This window comes from Gambusia affinis, linkage group LG13 (assembly GCF_019740435.1).
Source record: "Gambusia affinis linkage group LG13, SWU_Gaff_1.0, whole genome shotgun sequence".
Classification (NCBI taxonomy): domain Eukaryota; kingdom Metazoa; phylum Chordata; class Actinopteri; order Cyprinodontiformes; family Poeciliidae; genus Gambusia; species Gambusia affinis.
The window spans coordinates 9,373,757-9,391,226 of NC_057880.1; the positions used below are offsets into that span (position 1 = coordinate 9,373,757).

The 17,470-nt window shown below is 37.2% G+C and overlaps 1 protein-coding gene across 7 annotated transcripts in view; it reads left to right on the top strand.

The window, feature by feature from the left end:
- Positions 1-17,470, top strand: part of grid1a (glutamate receptor, ionotropic, delta 1a) — a 356,932-nt gene that overhangs the window by 319,601 nt on the left and 19,861 nt on the right. For all 7 annotated transcript variants that reach the window (XM_044135670.1, XM_044135669.1, XM_044135674.1 and 4 more), the window contains 4 exons: positions 4,954-5,127; positions 7,139-7,300; positions 8,672-8,791; positions 17,079-17,180. In XM_044135670.1, coding sequence (XP_043991605.1) covers positions 4,954-5,127; positions 7,139-7,300; positions 8,672-8,791; positions 17,079-17,180 — 558 coding nt within the window. The remainder of the gene's footprint in view (positions 1-4,953; positions 5,128-7,138; positions 7,301-8,671; positions 8,792-17,078; positions 17,181-17,470) is intronic.

Sequence of the window (17,470 nt, forward strand, 5' to 3'; positions counted from 1 at the left end):
TGACATATTAGTTATATAAGAACAAGTTATGCATACCAGAAAATGTGACTAATCTGGACATTTTATTGCATTAATATGACACAATGCAGATTAATCGACCAGATATTTTAACCTAAAAGCCTCTCTGTTACCGAGTTCAAAGCAGCACGCTGTTGTGGACCCGACACACAGGGAGTAACGAACAACAGCGAAAGGTGAAAATTTTCTGCAACAGCAGATGGCAACAAAAGTTGAACATTGCTCAACTTTCTTGTGTTGCATTGCTAGCCCACATGTGCACACCTACGCACACATGCTCAAATTTTCATATGCACAAATTATGCTGGTCTCTAGGCTGGGTGAGGTCAAGTGACCTATCTTTTTTCAGTCAAAACATTATTATTACTAAGGCGCTTTATATTCTAAGACATCCATTCTTTTCTAAGCATGCTGCTTGTACAATTGTAGCTTTAGCATGGCCTGGATTTGAACAAAGTGAATCTGAAGGCCACAGCTTTATTCCATTATTTCTAAACTACTTTGTCTAAAAAAGACTGACCAATGTGTTCTTGGTGTACAATGTAAAAGCTTTGAAATGGTTTGCCATAATGTGATTTGGGCCAAGGGGCACAGGAATAATAGGCGGGCGTGTATTTCAGGAAACCACCCGCTAAACCAGGTTGCTCCAACTGCCAGCACAGCGATCCACATCTGACACAATCTGGTTGATTCAGATGGATTGCACATCGCGGAAGGATTTGTTGTTGTTTTCTTCCGCTTTGAAATGTTGGACAGTGACACATGAAAGTGTTTGATGGATTAGGTGGCTACGCCTGCTGTGACACAGCGAAAAAGGACAGTCATGATATGACTGATGATGGGTGACTGCCTATCAAGCCACTGAGACGGAAACAATTCTTCTGATGCAATCTCTGCCACCCAACGCTTAGTGATTAGTAGGTTTATTACTTAAGACAGAGTCTGTGCAGTGAAGAAATACTTAACTTTCAATTATATCGAAATGGCTGTATGAAACGGCTGCTATCAAAACACTAGGTTTGATGTTGAGGTGCTTCCTGTCATTAACCGCATTGAGCATCCATGCAGAAATCCAATTTAAATGTCAAATTTTTTTGTATTAACTCAGAAGTTGTAGCCCCAAGAGATACTCAGTTTCATGGTGATAAATTTAAAATGGACCTCTCTTTATGAGCCATCATATTTAAATGTTACAGAAGTTAAATGCATTGGAGCAATTCAGTTATCAAAGAGGTTAATATGTCCCCAACTCACATTACACCAAGACCTGCTAAGTTAGACTGTAATTCATTCTCCATTACTGTGATGAAATCCTCAGCAGAAGAACAAGTAGAGATAATGATTTTTGCTGTGCTTACTCTTGGCCTTTTTCAGTATCACTTGTTAGTGTTATGACTGTAAATTATTGGCTCAAGCTGTTGCTCTGGGCTGTTAAAAGACCTCCGTAAAAAAATTATCCAACTTTTTTTTTTTTTGTCTTGCCTTACCACACTCTATGTGCCAACTGTGCCAACTCTTTCTAGGTGTTAACCTCTTTGGTCAAAGGGCACATTTCTACTCCAAACTTCACTCCTGACCAAACTGAAACGCCCCAAGATATCTCACAATGAAACAGTGTTGCGTTTTGGCCTTTGACACCAAGCTGTTTATTAAGAAAATAGTGAAAATAGTGTTTTAAATTTTTTGATTTTCACCAGACAAAATATGGTTTCTGGAAACATCTAGATGGACTGCAGCATGTATCATGCATGTTCCATTTAGCCATTTTAGAATACAGGTAAGAACTAAAATACTCATGGCCAACCTTCCCTTACTTTTCCTATGGGTTAGGTCAGTATAATATTATGGGAAGCCTAAGGAAAGCTCAACTTTGTCTAGATGTACTGAATCAAACTCCAAGCTACAAACTGCATGAAAAAACTATCTCTAGGGACATAAATGTTCACCTATAAGACAAAACATTACTTGACTGGGTTCAAAAAAGGAGATGGGATTTTGAAAAAATATTTTTTGAAAGCTAAAGATTAAATGTGTTTTGTTTTCAAAGTAAGTTATCTAATCATATCATATATTTTTAAAAATTGTCCTTTATGTGTTTTCACAAACAAGATAAAGATTTTGTAGTTTTCACTGTTTTTTATTACATTTTTATTCGGTGTTGATTTATCTTGTTCAGGTTTTTTCAGCAACAATATTTCAGATTTTAATCTTAAGGATCATATGCAGTTCAGACTTCGTCAGAAAAAAAAATTGTGCTCTCGGGTTCCCTGATAACATCTTACATTTCTGAGAGTCAATACGGCCAGTCAATAACTGAAAGTATTTTATCTCATTCTACAAGATAAAAATCTCAATAATAAATGCATGTTTAAATCACATCCACATCCAATGTTGATAGTAGCTTAAACATTTTCTGCCAGAAAAAGTCCCTCAATGGCAGCAGTTGCACAGTTTATTGCAAAGGAGATTTACTTTGATAAGAATTGTGGTAATATTTTAATATCACAAGATCTTGTGCCATTCCTGCAAGGTGATGCTGAACATCATTTTATATTTGCCTGTTTTAGTATAAAAGCAAATCAAAGCAAGCCTTTTTGACCTCCGTCGCTACTCATAATGCTGACTTTCGTTTACTGACTGGGGTTTAAAACTTGAGTTTTCCACATTTTCCATATTCAAGTAATTGTTTACATATGGAAAACGATTGTCCTGATAATTGATAAAAATTTAGCAAAATTCAGCAGATTTTTGGTTAACTGTAATCACATCCAAACCCTTTGCTGGATGAAAGTATCCAAGAGAAAGTCAAGCTAAAGCCTTATGCCCACAGTGTTTTGTTTTTCATTGTTACCACCCACTCTCTCTCAGCTGTGCACAGTTTCAAAAACCACCATAGCTTCCATTTAAATGACTGTCATAATTACGGGTGAGAAAAAAAAAAAACAAGAAAAAAAACGTTTATTGCTCATAAAAGATTAATAACATGCAATAAGCAGCACAGAGGGGCTAATTTAGCCTGTCTATCAGCCAAACTTGATTAGATTAATGTATTTTGGTCATCAGCCGTCATTGAGACATGACTGTGCTGTATTAATGCTCTCAGCAATCTAAGCTACTCCACTGATGTAATTATGTGATAACTGTAGATCTCAGCAGCGGTTTGTGTGTGATCTGCATCTGTCAAAAACAATTTTGTGATTTGACTCATGGGCTTTTCAAATCTTTTACAGAGCAGTTCGATTAGTGATCCATAAAGTAGTTATACTGACTTGCAAAGTGCAAAGATGCAAAGTTTGCATCTTTTCACTTCAAAGTAGTTATGACTGTTTTGAAAACATTTTTTCCAGATAAGTTAGACATTAAATACTACAGTACAGGTCTGTTTTTTTTTTGTTGTTTTTTTTTTCCACACACAGGATAAATGTTCCATGTTTCAGGTCCAGATCCTGTTGGTCAGTCTTATTGCTGGGTCAAGTTCTGACACGAATGCCACCAGGGATTATAACAGAACACTTGGACTGGGTGGCACTATCAGTTATTAACTTGGACATAGGGTTCAGCTCGGTGAGCCAAGCGACATAATTTGTCTGATTAATGTGTCGCACCAACTCATGAATATTCATGCTTTCCACCTGACTGGTCTCGAAGAGTCAGACAGAGGCAGAGGAAAAAAATAGATGAGCAAAAAAAAAACAAAAAACACCCGAGGAGTCTTTACCTCACGCTGTGCAATGATGACAACGATGAAAGAAGTTAAGAAAAACTTTTTTACATATCAATCAGAAAAAGGCACACATTAAAGGTAAATAAAAAAACGCACAGTTAGATGGAACGATGTGGGAAACAGATTCGACTACTTGAGTTCCCAGAGTCTGTGATGTAAAAAATAAAAAAACTAAATTATGTCTTTCATGTAACATTTTTACTGTGTAATTTCAGCTGAAAATCTGCTGAAAAGGTATAACAACCTAATTACAAATCCATGTGCATCAACAGCATCCCACTACATTAAAACACCTTCTGATTCTATTTTAGCATTCATCTTGATTAGGAGTTTATCAGCATCTCACATCTTGACTTATTAGTGATATTTTCCCATTCTATTGTCTAAATATTGTCATGTTCTTCTCACGGGATCACAAAGGCCAGGAGAAAACACACTAAACTGTCTCAGCTCACCAGCAGTAAAAACAGAAGGATTGGTGAAAAAGGGATGACTGTGAACAAGGATCGAGGGGATGTTTTTCTTTTTCTTTTTTATTATTCAGGCATGTGTGGTCAGGAATATATCAGTCTTTGAGTTTCGACCCGCCAGTAACCTCACAGCTTTGTCAGGTAGTATATGAATCCAGTGTTTCTCATGAGACTCGCTGTCTGCCTCAGCATTGACCACTATCCTGCTCTGGAGAATAACAGGAAGCAGCAACAGGCTGTGTCTCATGAATATGGATCTGATCCTCAATACAACCCCAGCTCTCTGGGAAAAAAAGAAAAAAAAGAAAGAGGGAACCAGAAGTAAGCTTTTTATATTTAGTTTTTTTCCCCGCTAGGATAAGAAATTCATATGTATTATTAGCTTTAACTTGTAGATGTGATTAATCTGGATTCTTTTGTTTGAGTAAAGATGTCACTAAATCTTATTTGCTCAATCAATTTGTATGTACAGAAAATAAATTATCAAGTTGATATCTCAACCAATTGCACTATTTTACCTGCTCACTCATGCACTCATCATTCTTGAGCGGCGTTTCAAATTCTAGCTGCTGAAGAGGACAGCACCGCCAGCATCCTTCAAGACCGTCTGTTCCCCACTCAGATTTCTTCATGACCGCTCACTGTGCAACAATCCCAGGCTGACATTTTCAGGCTGAGCGTCGTTACTATCTCAACCGAAGCCACATGGAAATAAAACGTCTCTGTTATGTTCATCTTCAGGAGGTGAGCGATGCAGATATAATGGAGTTGATTCACAGCTCGCTGGGGCGGATGACAATCATTCGTCAGGTTTTCCCACTGTGGAGGGACACCAATGTTCGATGCATGAGGAACAATCATCGCATTTCATCCCTGCTGTGTGATCCACAGGAAGGCTACCTGCAGTCACTGGAGGTAAATAAAACTAATGAATTTCTGTGCATCATTTAAAAACTGAACGTATAACTCCTTCAGTAAATATTGCAGGACAACCATTCCCAGCAAATAACATGTCACCAAGTTCAAGGTTTGAAATCTAACCCTGGATGGTTGTGTTGGTGAGCCTTACTCTATGTTTCGCCCGCTCTAGCACTATGCCAGACGCGATTTCTAGTGGGATTCAGAGTAAGGGAGTGGTGTGTACAAATGCATAACAGAATTAGTCATTTCAAATCTTTGTATGCTTTTCATTCCATGTCAAATATATGTATTCTACATATATATATATTTTAGTCTTTGATTTCTGTTTAGAATAGACATTCAGCCACAGTGGAGCTGCTGAATGTCAGGAAATTGCAAATATGAACTGATTATGTATGCAAGTGAATGTATATTAAACTCCCTTGGCAAGATAATTATGAGAGACATGGATGCCTATGAATACAAATTACTGCAGCAGTGTTTCCTGGGAATTACCAGCATAACTAAGTAAATTGCTATCTTATGCTATGGAAGCTTGTTTTAATTAATGTTCCACTGAAATTTATGTCAAAATCACCACAAAATCAATTTATTAGAAAGATGTCACAAACTCGTGTGGTATCGAATGTTTCTCCAGTATAGGTCGAACCATGATAATTTATCCTGACAGAAAATATTGAAAAAAACTATATTATTTTTAACAATCCACACCAGATGCATTTGACCTTAGACTCATAAGGCACTACTTATCTCAGTTTTACTTAATTTTAAAGGTCAATTCAGAAATTATCTATGGCTAAAGTACTAGTTAGTCATCCCATTTTAGCCAGGAAATCCCCAATAATGGGAAAAGTTGATTTGTTGCATCTTTGTTCTAAGCACAGTTGCCAGGTCAGTCCACTTGGAAACCACACAGAGATGGTAAGTGTTCAAGATCAGGCTTGAAGTGTTTTCTAAAAGGGGTTGAAATAGCTTGGTTTTCCTCCTATACGTTTCTAAGACTTTTGTTTGACTCAGTCGATCATGATTGGAATAACTGTTTCCCTATGGCTCTACTGAAATGCTAATTGCACAGTTAATCATCACAACATACAGATGGCCAAACCATGTGGTGTGTGCACCCAATGTCTTCAATAATTCACATAAACGAGGTTAAATATATCCGGTAATGGCAGTAAAATCATTAATCTGAACAGTTTAACGGTTAAAAGATGGCAGTAAAAAAAAAACCTCCATTCGAAGCTAAATGGCTTTTATGTGACCTGAGACATACTGAACTGAGTTTCACCTGGATTCAGCTCCTGACTCACTCACCTGGAGGCAAGCGAAGCCGATTCGGAGAATTTCCTACCAACGAGAGCCTTGGAGTGGGAACTGACTAACTGAATGCCCGGGTTAGCTGCCAATATTGTGATGATAGTTTTCTGGGGGAAAGTTTACTTTGAATTGACCTAGAAAACCTTCAGTGTTAAATCAATTGTCACACCCTGGCTGAATCCGGGAAGGATCCACTGCTGTGTCCATGGGGCGGAAATGGTTGAATTATTGGCAATACTAAAGCCCAATGCGAGGAGTAAATTTAACCATGTCGCTCCAAAATACCATTAAATTTTTCCTACTTTATCATAAAAAACTTCTTACTGTGCAAGAAGAGCATCAGCTTCCAAGGCAGAACAGCAATTAAATCTCACTGACTCACCTAAGAGTATCCTTAAAATAAAATCAGTGGACAGACGAATGAGGAGAAAAGCAGATTTTTGTGAAGAGAACAAAGAGTTCCCCTAAACTTTCAAGTAAGGAGCACACCTAGAAAAAAAGAAAATCAATTCAACCTTGCAATCTGAAGAACAGAAACTTTCTCTTACTCTACATTACAGACAAGGGTGAACTTCAGAAGGGTTGTCTTCTGGGACCCAAAAAAATTACAATATTGTTTCTTTGTTGAATCGTTTCTGTGCTGCGGAGTTATTTTCCTTAAAGTGAAGGGTTTTTTATTCTCCAACAGGTGTCCAATCTCTACCTGTATGATAGTGTTTTGATGCTGGCGAACGCCTTCTATAGGAAACTGGAGGATAGGAAGTGGCACAGTATGGCCAGTCTAAACTGCATGAGGAAGTCCACAAAACCGTGGAATGGAGGATGGTCTATGCTGGACACCATTCAAAAGGTAAGAGACTTTTTTTTAATCAAACTTTTCTTTGTAACAAGCAGTGTTGTCGTAATTTTATCAAAGGCTATAATAAAGCCTTTGATACTACATGACCCTTTGACTTTAATTGAACGTTCTAAAGATGTTATTTTCTGACTGTTTTTAGCTTTACGTCGTGCTGTAATTAATCAAAAATATCAAAGCATCAAAAGTATTCCTTGAGTGTTTCTTAAAGTCTTTTATGCAAACTCAGGTTTTCTGGTAGTAAACTCTGCATCCCCAGAACTAAACATGGAGAAGCATCATTCAGTTTTTATACTCCTCTAATCTATCACAAATTTAAAGAAAACTGCAAAATAGTTGGGAAAAATCAAGGATAAATACCCGCTTACTTAGAGTAGGCATAGATTAATAATGCCTGGAGCAATAATTCTAGTCTTCATTCAACATTTGATGATCAGTTTGATCACAGTATTTGAATTAATGTAATGTTTGTTCACTGTTTGCTCTTCCTAATATAATTGATTAGTCTGTTGTGTGTTTAACATGCAAAGCACTTTAAACTGCCTTGTTCCTGAAATGCGATGTGCAAATAAAACTGACTTTAAAAAAAACTATATTGTAGATATAAATTGTTCATAAAACCTATACATGTCTGATTAAAAATTTTATATAGGATTATATTAAATATAATATAATCAAATATCTACTGTATATTTTTTCTAAATACAGTAGAAAGCATGTATTTATACAATCAAACAAACTATTTTAACAGATGAAGCACAATGCTGCTCATGGAAATGTGTGTGTGTGTGTTTTATTATTGAAAGCCCAGAGGAAGCTGATTATTAAATGCAAACTCTATCCCTGGTTTCAGGATGGATTTATGGCAGTATCCGGGCTTTGATCTTGTTAAATTTATGTGGCCTTCTTAGTTCTTTCAATGAAAAAAAGCCCCCAATATTGGAGAAGCCTTTGATCTCATCCACCTCAATCTAATAATGTATTTTTATTATTGTTGCACAGAGTGGTGGTGGTTTAATTTTAGATGTGACATAAGATGGCTCAATGAGGTCTGAAGAAATAAGGCAGGGAACATTGTGTTACTTTACCACATGCAATCTTAAAATGAGATTCGTTTTTCTGGAGCACATTGATTTTATTCCAAAAATTGAAATTATCTCGCCCTATTGAAAAATCCAAGTGAAGCAAAATTCTAAATATGCGGCCTCATGTTATCTAAATCAGCTAACAAACTTTTAAGTGTCATAAGATTTTTTTTATTTTCTTTTCTTCTTATACACAGCAAATTATGCTATTTTTAGCCATTGAACAGCTGTTTATTATTATTATAAATTATTATTACTATTATTATTTTTGTTGCAACAGGGACGGATCAGCGGCCTGACCGGATTGATGGACTTCCGTGCTGAAGGCTCCAATTCCCACGTACAGTTTGAGATTCTTGGGACTAGCTACAGTGAGACATTTGTGAAAGATGTGAAACGGGTCAGTCTGTTTTCTCTCCTACATAGTTTGTGACATATTTTCCCTGTGGCAAGCTAGCAACTTGAATGTCAGAAAATAACTTTCATGCAATTTGTTTCAAAGAAAAGCCACAGCTTTTAGTTCAATATAAAAATGTGTCTGCGCCATGTCCCGGTTGTATAGTCTGTGCAATATGCTGAAGACAGGTCAATTAGAGCTTTCTTATGAAAGTCCATTCAGGAGGCTTTTAGTGGGTAGATTCAATTTTCTGCTGACTTACATAGCTGTCCAAGGTGCTGAGAGAACTTCTGATGAAAATGGCCTGTATATTTCAGTACAACTACCCAACTAACCATTTGTTATTAACCCATTCTCCATGCAAATATACTTTAGATTAGGCACATATTCATTAGACCAGCTTTCCTGTAGGTTATGTGTTTTTCTATTCAAACTTTTTTTTTTTACCCATTTTGTTGGACATAAAAGATCTTTAAAAATTTGGTCTAGCAGTGGAAAGATACAAGGATAGTGGAACAGCATCAGAATTGCATATGCATGTGGGTTTTCTTTTCTTATATTCTCCTGAGAATTAACCATAACATCCACACACAGAATAGCTGTGTCTGGATCATCTAGTGCTCACTGTGCTTAAATATTAATGTGATAAATGTCAGAAACCCTATTTTGGACCTCTTGAGCTTCACAAAGTTGCTAGAATCTTAGATTAACCACACACAAAAAAACATGAAACACACAACTTGTAAACTTCCTCATTTTATATCTCAATTCACAGAAGCTACATTCACTAGTTTAAATACAAGCTAGCTATAGGCTATTGTTGACTTATTACTGCGAAATATGAGTGCCGTGTGGCTAAACAGAGATTGAGAGTGTTATTTATGCACTCCGTTATGAACTGTAATTTGTCGCTTTTTGTCCTGATTCAGTCAGGGCCTTCTCCCTGAATGAAGAAGAATCAGGTTTCTTGGTAATCTATGTAGAGCAGGACTGACCAGAAGCATTAATGAAGATTTAATCACCACTCAGCCTGACTAAAGTCATTCAAACCAATTCATCATAACATGGCCATTAAGAAGGAAGATACACGCTTACATTAAAAAACGAAGACACATCCATGTTAGTCATCCGAAGAGCACATTGCAAACAGTAGAGGCCCACTTATAAATGTACCATTAATGCACATGGGAAGTCCAAACAGGTAAATGCAGGAGCAGCAGGAAACAGGCCAACATTTGGGTGCAGGTTTCTGGAGATCATTAGCAGCAGGTATAATGGAAACGTATGCGCTGTCAGTGCTGTTGTTCATTACCAGGTTTGTTTGTGTACCTGCACCACTGGGAAGAACCTCTATACTGCTAGAAAACAAACAGATATGTATGGAGTCGCTGCATATATACACCGTACTCTTTACTCCAAAACAATAACTTAAAAGGAAATATAACTGCAAGATATTCTTTGCAGGTTGAATCAAAGTTCTTGTTTATTTGAAACTGTGATTCCACAGTGTGCTGCTCCTACCAAGCCCTCACCGCATTTATCATTTCGTCCCCCTCTTACTTTTATGTTTTCTAACGTCCAGACCTCCTCCTCTTTCACCTCTCTTCTGTGGTTGCCTCCTCTAGTCTCTCTTAACCTTTTACTCTCATTTTTTAGACCTGCTTTCCTCCCTCTCCATCATCATTTATCTGCATTCAGTCCATTTTCTTCCTGGCCTGATGGCTCTTAGATGAGGCGTCTTTCTGGTTAGAAACTGTAATGAAGACTGAAATACTATTTCCAGAATGGCTACTGTGAGATTTCTGCACCATCCACTGCTGATGCAGAGTGATCGATACCGTTGTTGTTGTTTTGGTTTCCCGGTTTGGTCTTATTGATGTGTCAGCTCGTCTCTAAGCAGATATTCCTAATGACTTCCAGCTTACGTTGAGCTCCCATGGAGAAAAGTTGGTTTATTTGAATGTAATTGCTCCTACACGCATAATGCTGTAGATCATTTCTCAAATGTTTCTTCAACGGGACTGTCATTAATCAAAATCATATTTTTAACACTTAAAATAAAAATTATTATATTCTCATTCTATATCTCATACGCAGATGTTTTTCGAATGAACTCTAGACGCATCAGCATTTAAATCTTTGCTCTGAAAAAATAAATCGAATCCAAGAGTCCCCGATCCAGTCACTGTGGTCTCTTTTGGTCTCTCTCTCTCTTTCTCTCTGTGATCTTTGGGGATCGTGGATAAGCTGAAGTCAATGAAATGTCTGGTAATCATCAATGAATCCTTTCCAACCTGCCATTACAGTTTCTTCTGTAGTGGTATTACATCAGATCTGAAGGAGCCTTTGAAAATATGTTATTGCTGTATACTAGTCTGATGAAGAGGATGCTCAGCATTGTCACGACTTTCTTGATTTTCTGATTTGAGCTCCTTCCCTGCACAATAATCTCCAAAGGTTCCCGAGCAGTTTCTAGAACATAACACAATCTCTTCTGTCTCGTTTTCTAAATAGTTTTACTGTTGCACCTTCAGTCTAGTCTGTTGTCCAAGCGAACATTGAAGTATTTGTACTCCTCCAACACCTGCACTTTGTCCCCCACAATAGAAAAAGAGTTTGACCCCGCCCTGTTTGTCTTGAAATCCCCGATCATCTCTTTTGTTTTGTTCTCACAAAAGACGACAACTCCAACATTATGACTCAAAGTGGTCCACCAGCTCTCAGTTCTCAACGTCTTGTCCATCTTTTGTACACCCAACAATCATCATCAGTCATCTGAGTATTTCTGCAGATGACAGGACTCTCACTTGATCTGGAAGTAGGAGGTGAACAGAGTGAAAAGGAGTGGTGAGAGTACAGTCCCCTGTGGTGCTCCTGTGCAGCTGACCGCCTGGCTAGACACACAAGTCTTTACACTTGTTGTCAGGTAATAAGAGACACAGGTGATTGTTGAGGCCTCCAAATGTGGCTTATAAAAAATTCTGACAAAAGACAATCAGCTGAATTATGTTACATTTAAAATTCAGCCTCGTTTGAATCGGGAATTTAACACATCTAAATAATTTTTCCAACAACAGTTGGTTGGCTGTGGAAGATCTAACATTTAAAGGCAAAATTGTAAAGGTGAGTGAGGGATTTTTAAAAAAAATCTAGATCTCTAACATGCAGTAACTTTGTTTTCTACAACTCTAGATGTTTCACCATTCCAATGTATTTTTGAGTTTACTTCTTACAGATATACTTAAAAGAAGTATGCATTTTACTTCTGAATTTAGCATAACTCACTCAAAAATATAGCATTTTTCTTCCAAAGCACAGTTGAATTTTAGCTCAGTTGTCATAATAAGTCAATAAAAATGTTCTACTTTTAATGCCTTAAAACTCAACAACCCAGCTGATCTAGCAAAATCCATCTTCCCAAAATAAGCATACTTAGACATTCTGCACCGATAAGAGCCAACTAACACTTAACACACTGAAGATGAATCAAGTGTAGGAGCCCATGTGTATTAGTCACAAAGTTAGATCAGAATTTTCTTATTGGCCATCATCACCCTTCAAGACACAACTGCTGATCTTGATGATAATGGATGCAGAGTTTCCCATGAGCTTTAATGTGCAACACAGCATGCAGCATGTAAATGATGCAGTGGTTTAAAGCCGCCACATTCTGCCACTGCTCAAAATAATTCCTCACTGACTCATCAAGCACAAATGACATTAAATATTCTCTAAAGGGCACTTTTGTCTTGCCAACAATAGATCTGCGGGGGGCTGATGGGAGTGTTGATCCAACAATTAATTTGCAAAGTGCCGAGAAGCATGGCTTTCATAAAGGCACGTTCTGGCTCCGTAGTGTTTTTAAAATGCCCCTTGGCTGCGTGGAATCTCTCCCACAGGTGCACAAAAACTAAAAACAAGTAAGTGCTTTTTTGTTTAATGGCTCATTTTTATCTTATTAAAAGTTTTGGCACAATTCCAATTACTTGCTACATTCATGATAAATAAATACTCACCTGCAAAGTGAAACATTTTTTTTTTTCCAAATTGGTCTATTTTAATAGTGCCCAACATCTCCTTAGACTGAAATCCCTCTGTCAATTATGAAAAATAATCTCAATTTTAAAAAGTACTGTGAGCTCCTTAAAGCACATCTTGTGAGTGAAGAATGTTGGAGAGGTAGGGTCAGATTGCAATGGATAATGACAGCATTAGCAATAGCATTTTCAGACTCATTCAGATCTCTAAAAAAAAAATTTACGTAAGCAGTTCACCTTTACAGTTATATCGGCCATAATTCTAAACTGCCTGAGTTTGTTAAAAACATAAAATAATTAAAATGACACTGGATAAACGAATATTTTCAGGCCACACCCCACTAGTTAAATAAAATATCATTTACCATCAAAAGGTAAAAAGATTAAGTCTTCTTACAGTTATACTGAAGAATATACCTCAATACATCTATACACGCCAATATATTCTCTTTCATGTGCTTCTCGTCAAGAATAATAAAAAAATAGGTCCCTGTAACTGTTTATTTTAAATGTACATCATTTGATGTGCCTGCTCTTTGTTGTTTCCTCTTCACTGGGTAAATTTCCTGTGAATGTGACAGACTGAAAGTGGAAATAGGAGTTTGCTGATACAATAATTTGCATATATGCAATTCAGTCAGCATTCTTAATGCAGAAACAATTTGAAAAAACAAACAAACAAACAAAAAACATTGATGTGTGCTCCAGCCAATTTATTTAGGTTTCAGTTTAAACCTGGTGAATTTAGATACTTAACACCACCAGTAATTTGTGGTCTAAAACACATACAGTTCAGTGCTTAAAGCTCCCATTGGTTATTATCTTGTGTAAACTAATGCGAACAAACTACCCAGCCAGTCATGCAAGCAATTATAATCACTGCTTATATTTTCATTTATACTCATAATATTGATTATTTCATAATGAAAATCAGATGGATCTTTTCATGCCTCAAATCTCATTTTCTGCTGCTATGGATAATTTAAACAGAAATGTCAAACTTTTTTAAAAGTATGCTTATTTTCACAAACTTCTGTATGTCATCTTTGGTCCTTGTGACGTTTGCTCACTAATTTCTAATAAAACCTGTGAGGCTTTCACAGAACAGCTGGATTTGTTCTGTTTGTTGAACACACAGTGTTGCACACCATCATTTTCTTCATTAGACAAACTGAAGCAGTGAATTTTATTTGGGCATATTATATTAAAGGTAGAAGCCCACATGCACATCTAACACTTTACACATTTTTATTTTATTTCCCTACAAGTTCATGCTAATACACCACTTTATGTTTGTAATTTCACCTCAAATTTCAAATATATCTAAAGCCTAAAAGATTTGATTGGAGAATTTTTCAAACCACTGCACATTATTTCTCAAATTAGGCAGACGTCCAGTTCCTCTTTGAAGTAGAATTTTCCTCAGAACATGTTCACAGTAGCAGCCTAATAAATATTAATGGCCATACATTTCCTATGTAATTGCAGGTGATGTGACTTTGCTATATTTATTGTTTGTGACCTTCCCAGTGGCACACTGGTGAGCAAAGCTCTGTGAAGTAGAAGTGTTCCTCTTTAGTGTTCTTCAGTTTACAGAGCAAGGATTGCTCAGTGTTTTTCATAGAGGACAAAACTGCTCATGGAGAAAATAGCCCCCTGTGAGGCAGCCAGTGCACACTGACATTTTGCCTCAGTGCACACTTTGAAACACAAACACACAGCACAGTCATATAGACAGATGGGCAGAATTATTATGAGCACTTGTAGAAAAAAATAAAATAAAAAAAAAAAGATCTGAAATCGGAAGCATGGCAAAGTTCCCGACCACCAGGAGAAAAATTCCATTACCAAAAAATTCAGAAACAGGACAAAACATGAATCTTGTAAAACCACATTGATTGAGGCACAGGACGTCCTGGGAATCTGAAAAGACTCCAACTTGCATCACTCATGTCTAAGTGACCCCATAACACAGGGCATCGTCAGATGTCATGTCTGTTCGGCCTTTGCTTAATTTTAGTGTGCAGTTTGCCACCTTTCAAAGAACCAACAGCTTCCGGGTGGATGTCAGATTTTTATTGGCACATCAGTTAACATTAACACAGATGAATAAGCTGACATCATTACACTGCCCACCAGCAGATGTGTACTAACAACACACAAGTGACTCCTGTTCTACTTTCTCATCAACATTTCTCTGACATCCTTGCAGCAAAATGCTTCTTACACTGCCTATGCACTAATCTTTACATAACTGACATCATTACTGTGCTTAGAAGAAACATTTACTGAGCGACACTTTTCAGGGGGACATATACAGCACACATTAGCTAGTGTGCCGTTAAGCAAGAGTCGCTTCATTAATGAGTTTGCAGTGAAGCTATACATAGCAATGAACTGCACTAAGTTCTGTAGATCCGTTGTGACAGACAGACTGATAATGAAATTTTAGCTCCGTTTTCCGACAGGCTCCGTTTGCCTGACATGCTTCTCTTTCACAGTTGAATACCTCTGTTGCAGCTTTGTGCATCAGAAGTAATGATTTCTTTCAAATGCACAGCTTGTAATTTCAAGACTGTTTGTTCGGATCTTGCTGGTGACACAGATATACTTGTTCCTGTGTACTTCCCTCAAAGTTGCACAGAGATAAAACGAGAGCACAGAAAACCAATTTCAAAAAACACCAAGCTCTCATGTTCCAAGTGCTAATTGGCTAAAGGAACAAATTAGAAAGTTCTGCAAGATACAATTGATCTATCTAAAAATAACGTTCTATATTCCCAATGCCTTGCAAAAGTGTTTCTCTACAGCCATGTTTAATACAATCTGGTGACAGAGCAACACAAAATATCACATAATTTTGAAGCAGAAGATAAAAAGGAAAATTATTTTCTTTAAGAAAGTACACATGTGTATTAGAAATGGTCCAGTCAAAGTCAGACCAAAATCCACAGAAAATTCACAACAAGAATGATGTTTGCAAATGATTCCCTCTAGCCTAGCTTGAGATGTTTTGCAGAGATTGAGACACTTTATCAAAAAAATAGCCAAAGGTACTAAAGCTTACAGAGAAAAATGTTTGAAGATTTGTTTTATTATTATTGAATCACATGTGTAAAATTTAAAAAATCCACTTTTAACAAATGAAAACGAGCTTAATCAAATGAAATTGGTCTTGTTCTCTTTAGTTAATGATTTCTGAACTGTACATTTTCAGTTCGGTACAAATCCTTCAGGGCTTTAAGTACAGGTGGCAGCTATAGAGTCTGTTGATCCAGATTTCTCTTTACTAACACTGAATATTGACCTCGATAATATGCAGCTCTAGGTAGCACATAGACTTCAAAGCACATCTTCAATTTGAAAAGCTGGAATCCACCTATTTACCTGGGAATTTATCTATTTAGCAAAACGACACTTTTAAAAACTTTTTCTTTTTTTTTTAGACAAATTTTCTATCTCACTATGGTGTAGGTCATTTCAGTGGGGGAAAAATAGCACTTGGTGCTTCCTGAAGCCCAAAAGGACTGTGGTTTGACCTTGGGCCACGAGTCTTGTTCTGTCAGCTCAAATCAAAGGCCACTCCAAATGACGTGTCGAATCCTTGAGAATCCTTGTCCAGCCGGCAGCGCTGATTAAGAATTTAACAAACATCAGCCTGGAAGACCGGAGACAAGGCTCCAGAGGCTGACCATGTGGAATGAGAAGTTTAAAAAGTAAAGGATTGTGTGGGATGTCTAAAGCTCAAACTAGATTAATTTGGGGAGCATGAAGTCAACCTCAAGTGCTCTTCTGTTATTTTAATAGTCTTGCACATTTGTGTAGAACGATGTGAAGAATGGTGCAGACTCCTTTTATAACCAAGGGTCCTGTTTCTTGTAAACCGTTTAATCACCCTCCACTGCTGGGAGTCGGTTGATGTAAACAAACATGAACCACTTACTATCAATTAAAGATGGTCGATAATGTGGGGATAATTACTGCGAGCAGAATTGTTTTAATTTTCTTCTGCAAATTGATTCTTGACTTACATGTGTGATGGATCTTTTTTTGTTTTGTTTTGTTTTTCTCGCAGCTATTCCACGAACAGCTCTTTGTGTGATGGCTGCCGTTTTTTTAATGTGCTTCGTAAATAAATAAATATAATTAACACAACATTTATCTGCATCTTTGTCCATTAGCGGATACTTGCATTTCCATTTTTACACAGTTCATTTTGCTACCCTATCTGATTCTTTGCTCTCGCCCCTTAGCTGGCATCGTGGGACTCCACTCGTGGCCTGAACGGAAGCCTCAAGGAGAACCGGATAGAGAGTGGCATGCAGGGAGTGACGCTCAAGATTGTGACATTACTGGTAAGCTGTGAAAAGTCACTGAATCTATTAACACTTTTGCCCAAGTCAACAAATGGAGCCAGAATGCAGTTAGGAAGGTAAGCGCCAACATGCATGAGGTTGAATTTTACAATGGATTCTGCATCACATTAAACACACTGACAACAGGTTTCAATCATACTTTAAGAGGACGGTTAAACAATAAAACTCACAGCAGCTCACACATCTGAAGTGTTCATTTGGAAAGTCATCAGTAGTTTAGAGGAAGGTATATTGAAATGTGTTGAAAATGTCCCATTTCAAATAATAGT